An 18,189-nucleotide genomic window follows, 5' to 3' on the forward strand; every position below is an offset into this window, starting at 1 on the left:
AATCACAGCAGTGCTATGTGTAGGTATCTACTAAAGCTAGGAAATAATTTCCTAGTTAAGGTAAGCAGTAAGAGGGAACTGATAGTTAGAAACATTGTTAAGGGGAGAGCAAACCAAAGGTGCTGGACTGCTGGAAAGCTGTTGAAAACCCGCCGACCTGTGCCTGGTCACAGAGAACACAGCCAGCCTGGTGCCTGGACACCAAGAGCAGAGACGACTGTCCCCCTGTCACACACTAGCTACTATTTCATTGTCAAGAGTCTGGTGGACAGAGGAACAACAAGTATAGACTCAGAAATATTCTTAATCCCAAACCTTATATCCTTGCAAGGTATGTAAATGCTATCTTGTTGGGGGTGAGAAAAAGTCAATACCAGTCTGTTAGATCAAAATAAAACCTGGATCAAGTGAAGAACAGAATTATCACTGCTTATACATAACTGAACCACTTTTTTAATAGTGTTTCAAAGTTTCTTTTAGTTTACTTTCCTAAGTGATTCCACAAGCTAGGAGAATAAGCATCATCAAAGACCACCTCACAAATACTAAAACAAGGGGCAAAGAATGCCGTGGACCACATGAACCTAAGTGGTTGTAGCTTAGACGTTTGCAATTCAGGTGTCTTTACTTTAAAAAACAAGTTCAGCCCATTTTATAGAAGGTGCTTTTCAGTATTAATTTCCATCATCAATTTCTTTGAATCACTTTTACCTTAAATAATATGGAATTATTAAGAATATTTTAGGCCCAAAGGACACTGTAGATATTTGTTTAATTTTCAACTTACAGGACCCCCTAAAACATCCAGAAAATGCCGTTTGATAGCAAAGCATTCCTGGATGCATGTGGAAGTTGGCAAAGACCTTTGTGGCAATTTGATGTCATTTTTATGTTGCTGTTGTAATGTATCACTCCACTGTACTCTGAGACAAACGAAGAAATGAGAACTCAGAGACAGCTGAGGTTTTAAAACGCATCTTTGTTAGCTGCAGTGGTTTCGATGAACAATGAATGCCATAGGCTCAGTCATTTGAATACCTGGTCCCCAGTTGGTGGCACTGTTTGTGAAGGTTAGGGAACCTCTAGGAACCTTGGTGGAGGAAGCACATTAGTGGACACTGGCTTTGAGGATTAATAGCCTTTCTTCATTTCCTGTCTGCCCTCTCTGCTTTGCGTCTGACTGAAGGCGCGACTCCTCGGCTTGTCTGGCTGCCTGCTACTATGCTTCCGAGTCATGAGGGGCTCTCCCTCTAGAAGCATAGGACAAAACAGGCTCTTTCTTCTCTTGTTCATGGTGTTTCATCACAGAAAATAGTGGATATATTAGCATACCGATTAATGGGTCCATCTCAATGGGAAGATGGTGTGCTTGGTCCAAGGAGTATCCCGGGGCTCCTCTGAGGCCTGAAGAAGTAAGCATAGAATACTGCTATGAGATTATTTGAGAAGCAGTTCCTAACAAGGGGTGTTTTATGATGCTTACATAAAATGTGCATTTGTTTAAAATCCAGGCTGCCGTAATTCCATCGTGTGACTTGGAATGAAGTTTTAATAGAGTCCTAAAGAGTCGCAATAGCAGGGACTTGAGGTTTTTCCTTGAGACGTAACAAGCAAGCAGAGTGGTGAGAGTGGATGAGCAGAGCCTCCCAGCGTTTCTTACAAAGCAACCAGTGGGCCTGGAGTGCAAGACAGGGCTGGCCTCCTATGGCAGGGGGCCAGATAAGAGCTGGACTCTCCTACATGAAGCCTTTCCCAATGACTAGTCAACTCAAGATATAAGTTGAAGCATACCTAAACTTTCACCCACTAAAGCTGCTTCCAGGACTGACATCTGGGGTCTGACCGAGCTCATCTGTCATATCTTCACATGTGGTTATAACATAAGTGTACATAATATTTTTTAACAATTTAATAATTGAGCCCTTTATAGTTCTTTTTCTTAATGAAAAACATTCCTAGAGGCCAAGGCCCCATGAACAATGAAGTCTTATTTTCCCATAAGATGTCTGCTGTACACTCCTGGCCAGCAGAAGCTGCGCCACCCCCTGTTGATAATATCACCAATAACCATAAACTAGGGCCAGCCGCATAAAACTCATGGAGGGAAAGTGGGTATAAATCACTGCCCCTTTCAGGGTGAGGTAGGTATTAGTGGAATACAAGATCCAGGTTAAATCAGCAGGGCTCATCTTTTCAGTCCTGGAGACAGTGCAAGTCCTGGGGCTTTGCAGGAAGCCTGAAGTGGTGAACCAGGCCAACTAAATCATTTGGGTACATGCACGTCTGTTCTGGTTAAATAAGGATCAGTATGTCTAAATGTTTGTGATGACATTATATCACTTCAAGATGTTTGGGCTGGAGTTCTCAGGGATGAGTGTGGAACAAACACATGTGAAATCACTGGACAATTTAGTGTTTGCCTTTTCTCACAGACCAGGCCCCACAAAGCTAGGGATGCTATTTGTCTGTATCCTGCTGAGTTCCAAAAGACGACTTGACACATAATGGGCATTCAAATATTTGCTAAACAAACTAATGGTGGTAAAGGGGGATGGCTTGAAGTTCTTGTTTACAAAATCCAGACAAACTTGCTCTGTTTGGAAACCTGCAGAGGTGCAGTGGAAGGCCAGTGCTGAGCCCAAGGCACTGCCTGGGCTGTAGAAGTGGGCAGGCTGCACCGACACAAGAGCTCCCCAACACTGTCTTTGCCTTAGCTCTGTAGCTAGTGCTGAGACCCACGTACCGACTGTGTTGTGCCACCTGTTCACTGCAAACAGTCGGCTGCAGGTCACTGTCACCACTGCAGGGATGGTCAGGTGGGGCAGGGTGTTGGCAGCCACGTGAGTCACAGGAGAGTTGGATGGAAACTTCAGCACCATGATCACATCCTGCTGCATCTGATCTTTGAACATGAGTGGGCTCTGTGGAAGGAAACACTGTTGAGTAGAAAGGGAAGAGACAGAAGGAAACAGAAAGGACAACTTGGTTAGTGGAAGGTCTGGGGCTAGGAGGTGCAGACAGACAAGGCTAGTGCGATAACAGGCAGGGGCTCCATGCCATTGGAACTGTCTCGCTGGCCAGGCACCCCAGAGAGAGCAGCTTCACCTGAAGAAGGCATAGAGAAAAGAGAACAGAGACTCTGAAGTCACTGAGGCAGTATGCTCTGTTGCTAAGAGTCAGTCTCAGTTTGTATATATGGTCAGACTGCCACGTGTACAGTTAGCTCACAGAAATAGCCACAAGATGCATCATAATTGCTATGGGAAGTTAAAAAAAATCAGTTTGAGGGAAAATTAGTTAATCTGTGGCTGATGTTGTTAGCATGAAATATAAAGTGATTTGGCTGGTAACTGTCATCTTTATTGGGCTAACCTAGAGCCACAGTATAAACAATCAAAGCACAACCTCGGCAGAGTACCTGGTACTCTGGCCAGTGTCTGGGCTCCGGAGCTGACTTACTATTTAGGGCTTGTGCCTTCTCTCTCTTATAGGTTCAGTTTACTGAGGGCCAGCGCCTTTTTGGGCTTTTCTTCTTAAACGTCTAGCAGATGAGGTGATAGCAGATACTACAAGCAGTACAGAGCACTATAAACTCATTATACAAAACATAAAATAAGGATGCTGGAAATAATTACCACTTCCCTTCCCTACACATCTGAGCATTTTTCCTATGGATCATTTTCTTTTTGCCAGCTCCATGTCAATTTGGTGTCTGATAATTCCTTGTAGGAAGACAATGAGTTCTAACTGGGCATTCCCCCAAGACAGTCATCATCATCATCATCATCATCATCATCATCATCATTGTCATCATCATTGTCATCATCAAAAGCAGAGAAAAGTAAGTAAAGCGGATTAAACCTCCCCCACTAGGCCATTTCATACAAGAAGGGGTAAGAACCTGGCCCTCTAAGACCATATATCTGTTTGCACCATAGCTGGAAGCCATCTGGGGACTTTTTTCTACTTTGTTACACAGAATGACCAAGTGCAATCAAGGACAGCCACTGTGCCTACAGGGATGAAACTATGTGGTTGGTTGCTGCAGAGGGGTTTAAAGCAAGTGTGTAGCTCTGTTTCCCCGGGTGTGGGTTGCCTGCTTCTTGGTGGTATGGAGAACACACCTGACACTGTACCTCATGCCTTAGTCATCTGACACATGGAGGGATCAGAGATATGTTAAGTAAATGAAAAACATAAACATTCTTTCTGTCAGAGAAATGTACGCTTACAGGGTTGCCACACACCCACTGCCATCCTATCTCAGAGCTCTTCACCCCACTGAGGGGACAGACAGGCATGTCTTCAAGATGGTGGATACACATAGATCATCTGAGAATTCATTTGCAACTGTTTCTGTCTTGAAACATTTGTTGAAGTATTATAAAAAACAAACAAACAAACTAGGGAGACATCATTAAAAAATACATTAAAAGTATATCAGCCTTCATAGAATTAAATACAAAGAGGGAATGCTTGCTATGTGCTGATAAACTAAAAAGGGACTGCTTTGTTATGAGAATGGACCTTTAAATTTTAGAATAAAGCATGCAATTCTTTCCTTGAAAAGTAGGTCTAAAGGTCTAACTTGATCAGCTCTTGATGAGACCAGCTAGCATCGACTGGAGGCTTACATCATAGGGCTGGCCTAACGAAGGTTCAGACGCAGGCCTTGGGATCTCAGTGCAGGGATGAGTAAACCCCACAACTCACAGCTATAGAGTGCTCATCCCCAGTCACTTACTAACTAGTGGCAGAAACAGAGTTTGGCCCATATCTGACTTTGGAGCCCTTACTTGAGACTAGTTTGTTTTGTCCCACAGCCTCTGCAGGAGCCACAAACTGCCTTTGGAATCTATCACGTGTTTCTCTGAAAATGAACTGCTCTTCTGTTGGCTTGTGTTTATACTTCCTGCTTTACAGATCTAATTTAACTGGGGGGGGGCAGTGTGTACCCTTAAAGGCTTATGGAGAAGTAAACGCTGCTTTTGTAAGCCCAAGACTGGGCTCGCTTAATAAGCAGGACTGAAGAGTAGAAATCACACTTCCTTCTAGCATACCCTTGAGCTTCCAAGTCAACAGATAAACTGGGAAGCCTCTGAAAACAGTCCTGAAATACCCTGAAATACCATTTTGTTTGATTTATACCTGGACACAAAGGAAAGAAAAACCCCTCCAAGGTTGCTGCCTTACCAGATGCATGGCTGAACTCCTAGGCGGATGCGGCTCAATGAGCAACTGAGATGGCGTCTGTCCAAAGTTCTGTATCTGTGCTTCCATGGCCTGTAGGGCAAGGAGGGTGACTGTCATAATCAATACGTGTCAAAAGAGAGGTCAGCACACTTTTGACAATGCAAGTGGAGCTCAAGTTAGCCATAAAAAGAGTCCAGAAAATTCCAGGAGTGCTCTTTTCTCAGGGCCCAGAACTCTGCAAGTGTTTGTTAGTATTTGTGGACAAGCTTCACTTCTTCTAACCATGCTTCAGTTAAGCACAGCACTGCTGTCATCGTCAGAAGCTGGGGTTAAACACAGAAATGATAATCTGTGCATCCATGCATGCAGTTAAAAACCAAAGAACACCTTAGCACTAAATACCACACAGGTACCTTAATAAAGTCCTTTGTAAGAAGGAACGTATGGGGGTCTCTAATGAAATAAGCTTCTGGAATCTTCATGGGAAAGAGAATTAGACACAATGACTACCACTGACATAAAAATGAAAATTATGCATTTCAGTCAACACAGAGGGCAACCCGAGGTCTGAACACCAAGGCTTTGTTGTTGCAATAAAAGAGAGCAACACTTTCAATACAAAAACACAGTTCAGCTTGCTATGTGCTTTAAGAGGGATTCTGGGATATTACTTTAAGCTATGAATGAATTTCTCTCAGTTTCCCTCATGTAAACTTTCACAAAGATTCACTAAAAATGAAAGAATTCTTTGAGTATCCTGAGACATATAAATATTTTTAGAAAAGCCTGTGCAGACATGAATGCTAAAATGGTATGGGTCCCATTGAATAGAACTAATTTCTATCTCAAACTGTCTGGATTATACAATATAACATGTGCATGCCCGTATGCCTGTATATGTGCATCTGTGTGTTTAGAGACCTAAGTATTTCTTCAATTCATAAGTTTTATAGGTAAAATATTTCAACATATTAAATTAGACTAATAAGATTTTTTTCCTGAGATATTGTAAATGTGTAATTTAAGTCAACAAGGAGAAGCACAATATTTACTACCATCATTACTCTATTACCATGCTAGTTTCCCCTACAATCATGTGCAATTTGGTGCACATAAAAGTGAAATAGGAAGCCTACTGCTGAGCATGGAAGGAGCGCAGGTATGCTGTAGATGGCTCTTGACACAGCGCTACGGCTAGTTGCATCTCCATCTACAATTCTCATTTACAAAGTACTTCAATTTAACCATCTGTCCTCCTATACCGCATTTCAACAAAGTGTTTATCAGTAAAAAATGTGAACTTACAAATTTATTAGCAATATTAAACATGAATGGATCATTATCCACCATATTTTAACAAGTGCATAAAAGGGGCTTTGGTTCATTTATTTGCAGTGACAATGAGATGAATTATTAAATCTCCTTAAGTGCTGTCCAGTTTTAATGTAACATTTATTTTCATGATGTCCATTCAAATGCAAAGTGTGACTATTTAGCTAAATTGTATTCATGTAGGTACCACCACACTGTGTCTGCCCATTGCAAGATTTATGGTTATAAAAGCGGAGAAGAGACCATTTCTAGTTGGCTTCACATTATTACAATAACTCTTGAGAATTATTTGTGAAGAAAAGCAGTGCTTTTGCTGTTTAAAGCTGCCTTGGCCAGCAAACGCCCACTATCAGCTAAGGTCTTTCTAGATGGGGCCTGTACTTCTATTCCCCCAGGAAAAAGGACTGCATGGGGGCGAGAGGCTGGGGCTACCATCACACATACCTGAACATCAGTCACTGTCCTGAACTTAAGGAACCCAACACTCACTGAACTAAGAGACAGCAAGAATTTCCCACTTACTCTAACCTTGTTTCTCAAACAGAAATATTAAAGTTATAGTAAAAAATGTCAGGATACTGGCATAATTTCCAGAAATTTCTTGTCTAGTGCTCTTTGGTAATCCCTTTGGGCTGAGACAGAGTGTTCAAGCGCCATGTTTCTCTTTGGGGACGATGCTTTCTTTCTTGTGAATTGTATCAGATGGTCTTGTGCAGCAAAGGATTGTGTTCTAGAATTTATCTATAATGGAATGGACCTGTGTCTGTGCTTTCAAAACATTCCTTCCCTTCTGAATTAAAAAATTTCAGCACTTACTGATGTCAGAAAGGCAGGCCTGCCTCCTCTAGGTTCCAGCTTTGGTCACTGCCAGACAATGGCCAGCGAGCCTGCTGCCCCTCCTTCTTCTTCTGCACCTCTTCCCCAAGCCCTTTTAAGGGAGTCATTGGTGTCTCCTTGCTGAACAGACAGGTACTGGACTAGGAGACCAGCCTACTGTGATGGAGGGCCCATCACACAACTTAGGAATCTGTGATTGAGGCGCTGCCCTGAGAGATCCACTCCATGCAGGAGGAAGTCCTCCACTGATGTTGTCCTTGGGCTGGGACTTGACACATCATCACCAGCTTTCCCCATACTTTCAGAGTACAGTTTCTCCCTTTGCCATGGAAGTGCATCCATGACTATGTCTGTTTGCTCAGACTAACTCTGTAGGTCAGGACTGTGGCTCAGTCTTCCCAACATCTGCTGACTATAACAGTGGAGCACTAGTGGAGTAATCTGGGCCAAGCTGAAAAGAGAAAGTGCACGGACATGGGTAGAGAAGACACAGGGGCCCATTATTTACAAGAGTTCAGTGCCACTGCAGCAATTAGGCTGACAAACATATAAATGCTTAGTCAACACCCACACTGCCCTCAGGAAGTCCTCAGGAAATCAGAAATGCACATGAGTGCACACAGCAGGGAGGACTGTGGTGGAAACAAGGCCAGACTGCATGTTTCACTTCCTTCATTTCTGTCTGGTTGTTCTAGATGCTGGGATTTGTGAATGAATGTCTTCAGTCTTGGCAGTATTAATATTCAGGAAGATGAGTCAGAGAGATGGCATAAAACTAACCTTTGGAAATGAGCCTGTCAACCCCACTTCCTTTACTAAGAAGCTATCCAGAATTAGAAGGTGTTAGGAAATGAGTTTGTCAACTCAGTTTCCTTCACTGAGAAGTTACCCATTATTAGAAGCTGTACACCTGAGAGTCAAGGAAGTCTAGCAAGTGTCCCTGTGAGAAGCACGGTCCACACAGGGAAAAGGTGCAGCACTTGATTCTTTTAAAAAACAAAGGAGCTTATCAAGCCTTCTTGTTCTACAAACTTCAAAGGACACAGGGTGTGAGCCTCTTCAGGCATCTGAATGGCCAGGCCCCAGACTACCCTGAGACCCTCCAACCACCAGGCTCCACCTACACTCTAATAGTCTAAAAGCCCAAACTCACCCCCTTCTCCAGATGCAGGTGACCAAGCTCCGCTCCAAAACTCAAGCTCAGGACTTGAAAACCCAACAATCCCTGATCTTGAAATTGCACCAATTCCTGGGCTCATCCCACGCTCAGGATTTGTAATCCCACCAATCCCCACCCTAGAAAACTGTGTCCCTAAGAAACCCTGTATAGTCTCCCTCCCAGGTCTTCGTTGCTTTGTGCCCAAGCAAAGGCAGCCACCCTCTGTGTTTTCCCCAGTAAATCTCTTGTATGAAGTTTGTTGTCCCATGTGACTTTGTGGTATTCTTTGGCTCCTGACTGCCAGGATTCCTTTCCCCTCGGTGCTGTAACACTTGCAGTGGGAAACCTGTACTCTCAAAGCTATAACACTTACACAGGATCCTTGGTGGACAATGGTTTTGTTGGTGATATCAAAACGGGTTGGTTGGCTTGGTCTTAGAAAGCAGCACTGCTTAATCAGGTTTGTGATCTCTAAATTGGAATCCTAGATTTTGAAATGATATTAGTTATTGTTATATCAGTTATGCACTGATATGAGTAGGCCACACTTGCATTGATGTGCATGTTGAAATCAGAGGATGACTTGAGATGGATCTTTCTAGCACGTGGGACCTGGGGAGTCAAGCTTAGCGCATCAGGCTCAGTGGCTGTCTCCTTTATCTGCTGAGTCTTCTTGCTGGCCCAGAGCTCGGAGATCTCAGCACACTTATGCAAATCACATTCAGGGCTCCAGCAAGACAAAGACAGAGTAAACACAGGTTTTCTCCTTATCTAGATGAAGACTTGGGAATGGAACCTGACGTTTTCTTATCTCGACCTTTGGTGACAGTAATGTGAGCACGTGCATGAGCAACTTTCTATCTCTCCTTAGCTAACTGTCTCAAATCACACCTCATCCATAAAGCTAATCACTATTTCTATGCTTATTAGTATCAATATCTTCTTCTCTGACATTTCTAGAAACTGAATGATAAGGAGAACATTTTACTTGTGTGCCCTATGTGGATCGACACAGTGTCTGTGATATCCATTCCTCTTTCAGTCAGTATTCATTTCAATGTCCGGCAGTGTCCCATTATCAGCTCAGCACAACTTAGAGACCTGTTAGCTTCTGGTTTTAGAACTAGTTGCACATTTGTGATGGAGGGAGGCAGGTACCACTGGATTAACATGTTGATATGGTGGTAGGCAGCATTATCATCGGATGTGCATCACTATATGGTGGTAAGCAACTATTACCGTTGAATGTGCACCTGGATATGGGGCAGTTGCTATGGACAGAATGCACACATGTGCTCCAAACTGTGGTATTGACTTGTGTATTTATGTTTATGAACCTAGAATGTAATGGTCACTGCTATAAATGAGGAAGGCATTTGGATTTGTGTGGTCGGTAGGGTATTTACGTACTATAGCTACTACATGCCAGAGCTCATTCTCTTACCAGCTGATTACAAGTAGGAAGACCACTTCGGTTTTCTACTGTGAACTCTTTAGATAGAAATACAAGTTCAAGATGGCTTCTAACAACCTACAATTTTTCTATAGTGATTCTGAACCAGTTTTGTATTATTACCCTGCAGAATATTCACTAGTCAATCATGAAATGCTTAGCACCTGTCTCTCTCTAGAGTCTGTCACAATGCAGGTGTGTTCAACCCCACAGGGAGATTTGAGACTTAAGATTCTGCAGAGGTAGGCAGGCAAGGGCACAGAAATGTGCTGTGTGCTGTGCAAGGTGTGCAACAAATAAGATGGCCACAGGTGACTTTTGAATTTCACACACAGATGACCTCTGGTCTTACCTGCTTAGCTGGACTATAAAACTCCCCATAGAGAGAGAACTCAGAAGAGCCACTTTCTCAGTTGTCCTCTGTCTTGCCAGGCTCTTATCTGTAAACCACCCTGGCACCCACCAATCATATTACAGTTAGTCACATCTTCAACCAGGCCCCCTTTCTTACTGGTTTTCAAGGCTCTCTCTAAATGTGTCTTCCCCATTAGTCAAGGCTGTTGCCCATTTAGAGGCAAGTGAGAGAGAATCGGCCTCAGTTCCCAAGAAGCATCACACTGTAGAATTCCTGAGTTAAGGAGCTGTCCTGCATGCATGCAGAGGCCCCTGTATGGCAGCTATGGTGCAGCACAGTCCTCTCACAGTCTGTGGGCACCTTGCTTAACTGCTTTCTTCCCTCTCTGCCTCCCTTCTAACAGAGTTCCTCCTCTGTGAATACCCTGATACTAACTCATCAGAAGAGGAGATACACACATAGGTTGAATAAGTTTGTGTGTTACACGTGTGTGTTGAACCTGAGCCTGGCCAGAGGAAAGACTTCACAGACAGGATCAAAGTCAAAACCTAGGAGGCTTGTAGCAGACCCTTGCTGTGCAATGGATGATAACAGGTTAACTTTGTTCTACTCATAATGTAGGTAAATTTAACATGGATATTCTTTCCTAGAATCCTTAAAACTAGTTTTTTCTTCCTCCTTCCTTTCTTATTCTTTTTTCTCCTACCTTTCTGTGGTTGACCTGGTCCTCCCATTAAACAAACTGCTATCTTCTTCATCAGATCAGCTATTCCTGCTAGCAAGCATCAACCAGGCTCTCTGACTATGAATAGTGACATTCTCTTAAGGAAGGAGAGGAGTGGGAAAGGTCACTGGATCAACACCTGAGTCGCCAGCTTCTCCTCCCCAGCCATTTATATGTAATTCTAGCCGATTTTATGCAGCCCACTGGAGGTGTGTACACCTTGAAGTACAAGAGTGTATAGTCTGAGGGAAGGTTAATGACAGGGGTTCCTTCTGTGTGGCCATGGATGAACCTATCATCTATGATGGACATGGACACTCCAATGCGGCTGCTTCAGGGCCACCAACTCTATTCAGTTTTCAAAAAGATTTAAAAAAATAGTAAATGTGGTTGTTAGAGAACACAGAAAAACCTCTGACCATTGTATCTAGTATCGTGCTAGCCTCACTGCTACAGTGGCTCTAACACTGAAGAGCTGCTGCGGCGGCAACTTCAATGTTTATGGACATGGCAAATATGACAGCTGCATCACTTGTCCCTTCTGCCTGTAATTCTGCCTACATCCCATAGAACATTAGGAAACAATGCGCCTGTGAGGAGCGATAGAAAGAAAGATGACGTGATGGTGGGGTGCATGGTACCTGACAAGCTTTGCTTCTGCTTTATTGCTGTGATAAACAAGACCACATAAAGCATTACTTTTTAATGCTAGAAAACCAAGAACGAAGTAAATCAAGAAAATAATATATGTACTCTATCATTTATTGCTTTTAAACATTAAACTATATAAAAAATTAAAATGCTGTTTTATTGTCAACTGTTTCTAGTTCCTCAGAGAAACCACAAGCAGAAATATGTTTTTTTTAATATTGATTTAATAATCACTTACATTAAGACTAAAAAAAACTCTATTCTGGCAAAATTATTGAATATATAAGCAACCTATCTTCTAGCTCCAGTTAACAAAACCTATTTCCATTGGCTTGGAAGGCCGGGCTATCCCAGGCTTGCGGGAGCAGCTTGGGTTTATTGTTACCTGTCTCAGTTTTTAGTTCACATCTCTGAGTGTGGGAGAGGACTCCAGAGCACCACCCCTCCCTGGAATGATCAACTGTAATGATGTTACATAAGTGACTTAATAGATGTCTATTCTGACAGAAAATCTTTCATCCGGAATATTTCCTTTTTTATAATTAGTCCAGTTCTACTGCTGGCAAGCTCTCCCAGATTCTGTACTTGAAGTGTACATGTTTGTGACTCCAAGGAACAAAGCAAGGATTTTAATGAAGCCGGTAGTGGCTGACCTGCCTTGGATGTCTAAAATATAGTTTTAGCTGGTAGTAACATTTCCTAGGGGATGTGCTGTGTTAGACCCCTTTCTTCTCTGGCTCTGTCCCACAGGCCTCTGCAGATCTAGTACTAAGGTCCTTGCTCTTAGTCTCCCTGACTCTCCGCTACAGTGGAGAGCCTAGCTCAGTACCGGAGACAGGAGGCTGAGGTGCTTCCTATGGGCCAATCCTTGCCTTGCCGGGTGTTGGATTCCACAGTGGCTAGGCTAGGCAATTCTGCCTCAGATCACAGTCCATGCTGGAGAACACATCTCTTGCCATCTTTCTTCTAACATTTAGCCCTCTTCCCCTGGGCCTGCCTGGGTATGGCAGCCTCCCTTCAAGTGTTTTCCTTTCTCTTCCTGGTCCTCTATATCCTGCCCACTCCTCTGTAACAAGGACTGTTACTAAACTCTATTACTTCTTAAGGCAATTTTAGATGCAAATAAAACTTGGTTTATTATTTTAGCCATTTTACGTGAAATTGTGCAGTCTTCAATGCAATCAATGCCCAGAGATCCTTAAGTCTGTATCCGCTGACAAGACCCCACCCCTCCCCTCTGGCAAATGCTGGTTTGCTTTCTCCTCTGTGACAGTGACTGCTCCAGACCTCTCTTCTAAGTGGAGTATTTGTATGTGGGGGTGAGGGTGGAGGTGGTGTGTCTGTTAGTTTTGGTTCTGTTTTGCTCTGCATTGTTGACCAAATTATTTTACTTAGCATAGTGTCCCCAAGGTCCATCCATGTGGCTGAGTGTGGCACATTTAAAGGAGTTTTCGGTGCTCCTTTGACAGGCCATGTGCTGAGATGGAGGAGCCTGAGACAGAGATGCAAGAGAGATTACTATGAAGGTGTAACAGATGAGTGCTGCTCACCGATGCCGATCACCGTTCACAACATGCCGGGGTAGGAAAGACTGCAATCAAAGTGTACTCAACCAAGATCCATTTTATTGAGGGTGTGGAAGACCTTCCGGGATAGGGGTGCGGGGCCTGGTATGAGCTGTGGGAGTTCGGGGTCTCCTGCAGCCTGTACCCACTGACTCCAGAAAGAGGCCATCTTCTAAGAAGGCACTTTGCTCACGTTAGTACTTGTTTCTCAAAGACAACTGAACCCACTAGGGCACAACCCAATGCAGCCAGGGCTAAATCCTATCATACCTGCCCTGGCTGAACTGCTTTCTGTGAAACGCCTTCCAGGAGACAGTGGGAAGGAGAGAAAGAAGCAGTGAGAGGGGACAGGTATGCAGGTGGCAGTCTTGTAAAGTAGAATGTCTGACCAGGGAAGAAAGTTACTGAAAAATAGATAACCTGCTCCAGGTTTGTCTTGATGTAGAGCTGTGACACAACATTCCAAAATGAAGCAAGTATCATTATCAAGCCAAAGGCAGATTCAAAATATCACAGCATTAATTCAGCAGGATAAAATGTCCTCTGATATTTACATAAATGAAAACAATAATTTAGAAAGACTACATTGAGACTTCAAACGACTTTAAATCTGGCCATTATCAATGTGTCTGAGACTGTGAGTCCTGAACACACAACTGAGACAACTGAGTGAGATCCACCTTCACAAAGGGAGGCAGATGACAGTGTAACACCACCAAGCTCTCTGCTGATGGGAGACGGGGAGGCAAGTGCCTTCCAGACAGTTCCTTTACAAACAGCAGGGTGCCATCTTCACTGTTCTGAATGTGGATATTATGAAAGCCTTTGCTGATAATTTCTGAATCAGTAATTAGCATTTCCCAATAGCACACAATGAAAATAACACAAAGAGGGAAGAAAGATCTAATTGACATATCTGAGGCTGATTGGCTGTACCACGTGTTTTTGTGGGGGAAGATAAACAAACAAACAAACAAACAAACCAAAACAGACTAGCTAAGTATACCATAAAGATACAACAAGAAAAGAGGAGCCCGAATTAAAAGTTAGCTAAGCACAAGTCAATATGTGCTGTTAATTTCTTTGATAGTAACATCTACATTCAAAGTTTATTAAACAAATCTGCCAGGTCAGCCTCACTGCTGTAGATATGGAACACAGGGTTTGGGGGGTCATGGTATTTTTCTTCCTCTCGCCCTAACTCTGAAGAACACCTAACGTCTACTTGCTCTTCACTAGTCAAAATGTAAGCGTGTTCTTGTGTTTAATTTGGATTTTGAACTTGTTAAATATTTCATCAACGTAAAGACGCATATCAAGGTGGTTTTGGAGATTGCTACCAGCCATCGAGCTTCTTGCTCATTTCCCTGAAAAGCTGTTTAGGAGAGCAACCCTAACAATGAGGCACCATGGCTCTGTGCTCTAGCTCACTGAGGTAGCTCGTTCATGGATCACCAACAGGAGACTGAACCGACTAACATCCTAGGGGATCAAAGCAACACCCCTCATTGACACCCCGGTTATATCAAAGGAAGACATCAGGGTGCAGGGAGGAAAGGGCTGATAGGCAGGCGCACAGCAAGGTGAGCAGAGGAGCCAGGGCCATCCCGTGCTGGCAAGGTCTTTCATTTACATGAGCAGGAAATGAAAAGTGAGTTGATTTTTTTCCCTTATGAACTTTACAAGCTCATCTCTCTGGGAAAGTCAGCAGCAGCTGTTTTGGATACAGACACATCTGTCTTGCTGGTTCTTGACAGCCCTATCATGTTCGTGCTCTGTAGTAGCAAGGAACATTTCAGCAAGAAAATGAAGTGATGCTGAAGTGATGTAGCCTACCTCCTGTGGGCATGCTCTCCTCAGAGTGCATGCAGAGAGCAGCTCTGTTACCCGTGGCAGATCAAAGGAGAGATCAAAGCAGAGCTTGCCTAAGTAAAGGCAGCTAGAAAATGGCAAGTTCTTGTGATTGCTGGTAAATATTAAAATGTATTGAATATTTTAAAATGCAGAATTGATGAGCATATCTGTAAATATATAAACCCTGCATGGTCCATACGTTCTAGGTGCCAGCCACACAGCACTACTTGGCAGGCTTAGGTGTCTACCTCTCATCACGGGGAGGTCATTTAAATCATTTTTCTTTTTGGTGAAGTTTGGAATAGGTATGATGACACGTTTTATGTCAGTTCAGAGCTTAGCACTCTTAGTCATTTGTCTGGCATGAGTGAGCTTAAAGCTTCTACTGATTGGACTTCCTCTTCTCGCTCAGGCGCAACTTCAACACCAGTGCAGTACCAAGGCTAACTTACTTCTTGAAATGCAATGACAGTGAGCACGTGGCTGGAGAGACACTCAGCAGTTAAGAGCACTGGCTACTCTAGCAGAGGACCTGGGTTTGTTTTGCAGCTCCTACAGGGAGGCTCACAACTTCCTATAACTCCAGGTTCAGGGAAATCGCATTCCCTCTGCTGGTCTCCATGGGCACTGCAGGCTTGCAGTGCACATATCAACAATGCAGAAACATAAATTCGAATAATATTTTAAGAAAACTAAATTATTGACATCAAAAATTATAAGTACAAATAATACTTAAGGACAAATATTAGCTTAGAACAAGACATACAGTGTTATTCTTGATCTTCCTAATATCCATACGACAGGGAAAACACAGTGGCTGTAGCTGAGATGGCTGTATGGGAATGGAATGTAGGTTTGAAACAGTGGAGGATCCAGGGCAGGAGGCACAGATGTTATTATATACGATTGTGATATGATGATAACTACCCCATTTTACTATATGTACAGAAAAGCAGAACTTCCTCTCAAGTAGCTCTAGCATATCTAATGTAGAACAAACCTTCTCCAACTTTATCCTTTGGAGCTGGTGAGATGGCTCAGTGGGTAAAGGCCTCTACGCCTGACAATCTAAGTTCAGTCCTGGAACTCATATGGTAGAGAGAACTGACTACCGCAGATTGTCCTCTGATCTCCACAGCCACAGTGTGGTACCTATGCACAAACATATACATAGCACACACACACACACACACACACACACACACACACACACACACACACACACGCCTGCATATACACATGCACACACTAAGTATCTAAGATCTCCAACAAATCCATGGGCTCAGAAATGCTCTCCAGAGCCATGTAAGGGACGCTTATGTTTCCTGCCAGAAGTTCCAACAAGCTCCCAGGAGGTGCTGGGATTCTGCTGGGCTCTGCTCACATTTGAGGAGCAGGAAGGAAGAGAGCCCTAGCACGCTGCGGCTTCTAACCAGAACCCTCTTCCTACGCAGGTCACAGGTCACTTGGTAGGGACAAATATGAAGAAAATGATAACTTTTATTAATGTGAAAGAGGGGGAAGAAAGCCTATTCATTGTCATGCTTTAAAGCCACTGCCCAAATAGTTGAGCCATCATGAGAAAGAGCCCAGGAGATAATGATGTAAAACAAGACTTAAGACAGTTTAAATAAGTCTCTGCTCTCCAGCAGACCCAGTGTTTACATAGTAAGGAGCTTTGTACCAGAATTGTGCTGTCATGTTTCTGCCCAGAAGCTGTCAGGATAAAGTTTACTATCAATTACTGCTTTACACGTATAAAATGAGTTAAGCTGTCATCATTTTCTCAGCCAGAGATCCTAAACTGTCAAAGAATGCCAATTTTTAATCTGACACAGAGAAGAAAATTATCTGTTATTCTGACCTCTAATTTCTTGACATTTTAATGCCATAATTGCTGTGGTTAGCGCTGGTTCATGGCTTCACCTGTCAGGGAAGAATGAGTCAATAACCTTAAGCTATTTCACAAATTTTAGTACTGACTTCAAAGCTCAGAATTCTAGGCAGATCATAGAATTTTTAAACAAATGGGACATGCTAGTATTTTAAGGTGGTGCTTAGCATTTTGTAATAAAATTATCTTAATCAGGCAAACTGGCATTATGAAACAACAAAACCTAGCTTTCCCGTGGTTTTAGCTATTAATGATCTTTATATTAAAAAAACACCAAGATAATCATTATAAGTAAAATGAGTGAAGACATCATAAATGGGCTAATATTTGAGCTTTTTTTCTTCTTTTTTCTTTTTTTTTTCTTTTTTTTTTTTTGTAGGAGTCTGTTCAGTCTTTTGGGCTGAGAGCAACGCTCTTCAGGGTTCCAAGAGGAATGCTTTGAAACCAGGTATTGTATCTCCCTGGGGTTTTTCACCGTGATAATGTGCAGGGAGGAGTATGAACCTTAAACCATTAAACCTTAGCTTCACTATCTACAGAGCTCTGCCTCATGGCTGTGGGGGCTGAGTGCCCCTGCGTCGGGTGGTGTGCTATTTCTCCCTTCCCGGAGCAACTGAGATTGTGAGTGAGATTCAGCACTCTGGCTGTCTTGAGCTGGCTTGTGGCTCTTGAGTGCTTCTTAGCCTTTGGAGAGCATTGCTCTTTAAGCTGCAAAGGACTTTGTGGGAATATGTTTTGTTTTAACTTATTCACTGAAATTAACAGGAATGCATGAGAGAGAATGATGGCGAGGACTAGGAGATGAAAATTAACTACTTTCCTTAACAGCCCTCAGTCTGCACTACGCTAATGGTCTCTTGCTGCCCTCAGGAAGATGAAGCAGCTTCCTCAGAAATCTTGAGTTGCCAGAGATCGTCGAAGCTACCTGCCGACTTGTCGCAGGGCCTGTGCTAGCTGGAGGGAGGGGCACTGCCAGAGTGTGCATCCTCACAGGTGACAGGGGTCGGGGATGAGGAGATGCATATCCTGGCTTGACTTTGAGGATGGCAGACCTTCATCATCTAGTGAGTGTTTATTCTGAATGACCCTCAAAGGAGCAGAGCGTGGAACAAAGACATCCTGCCTAACACTAGACAGTCTTCATTGCTGGGGTTATATAAAGATCTAGAATG

The 18,189-nt window shown here is 43.2% G+C and overlaps 1 protein-coding gene across 10 annotated transcripts in view; it reads right to left on the bottom strand.

Annotated features, from left to right (window-relative positions):
* Positions 1-18,189, bottom strand: part of Nbea (neurobeachin) — a 543,806-nt gene that overhangs the window by 16,539 nt on the left and 509,078 nt on the right. For 4 of the 10 annotated variants that reach the window (XM_029475170.1, XM_029475172.1, XM_029475169.1 and 1 more), the window contains 4 exons: positions 5,607-5,669; positions 5,194-5,283; positions 2,744-2,936; positions 1,333-1,404 (listed from right to left, as the gene is read on the bottom strand). In XM_029475170.1, the coding sequence (XP_029331030.1) occupies positions 1,333-1,404; positions 2,744-2,936; positions 5,194-5,283; positions 5,607-5,669 (418 nt within the window). The remainder of the gene's footprint in view (positions 1-1,332; positions 1,405-2,743; positions 2,937-5,193; positions 5,284-5,606; positions 5,670-18,189) is intronic. The other 6 variants (XM_029475176.1, XM_029475174.1, XM_021158784.2 and 3 more) reach the window with 3 other exon arrangements.

This window comes from Mus caroli, chromosome 3 (assembly GCF_900094665.2).
Source record: "Mus caroli chromosome 3, CAROLI_EIJ_v1.1, whole genome shotgun sequence".
Lineage (NCBI taxonomy): Eukaryota > Metazoa > Chordata > Mammalia > Rodentia > Muridae > Mus > Mus caroli.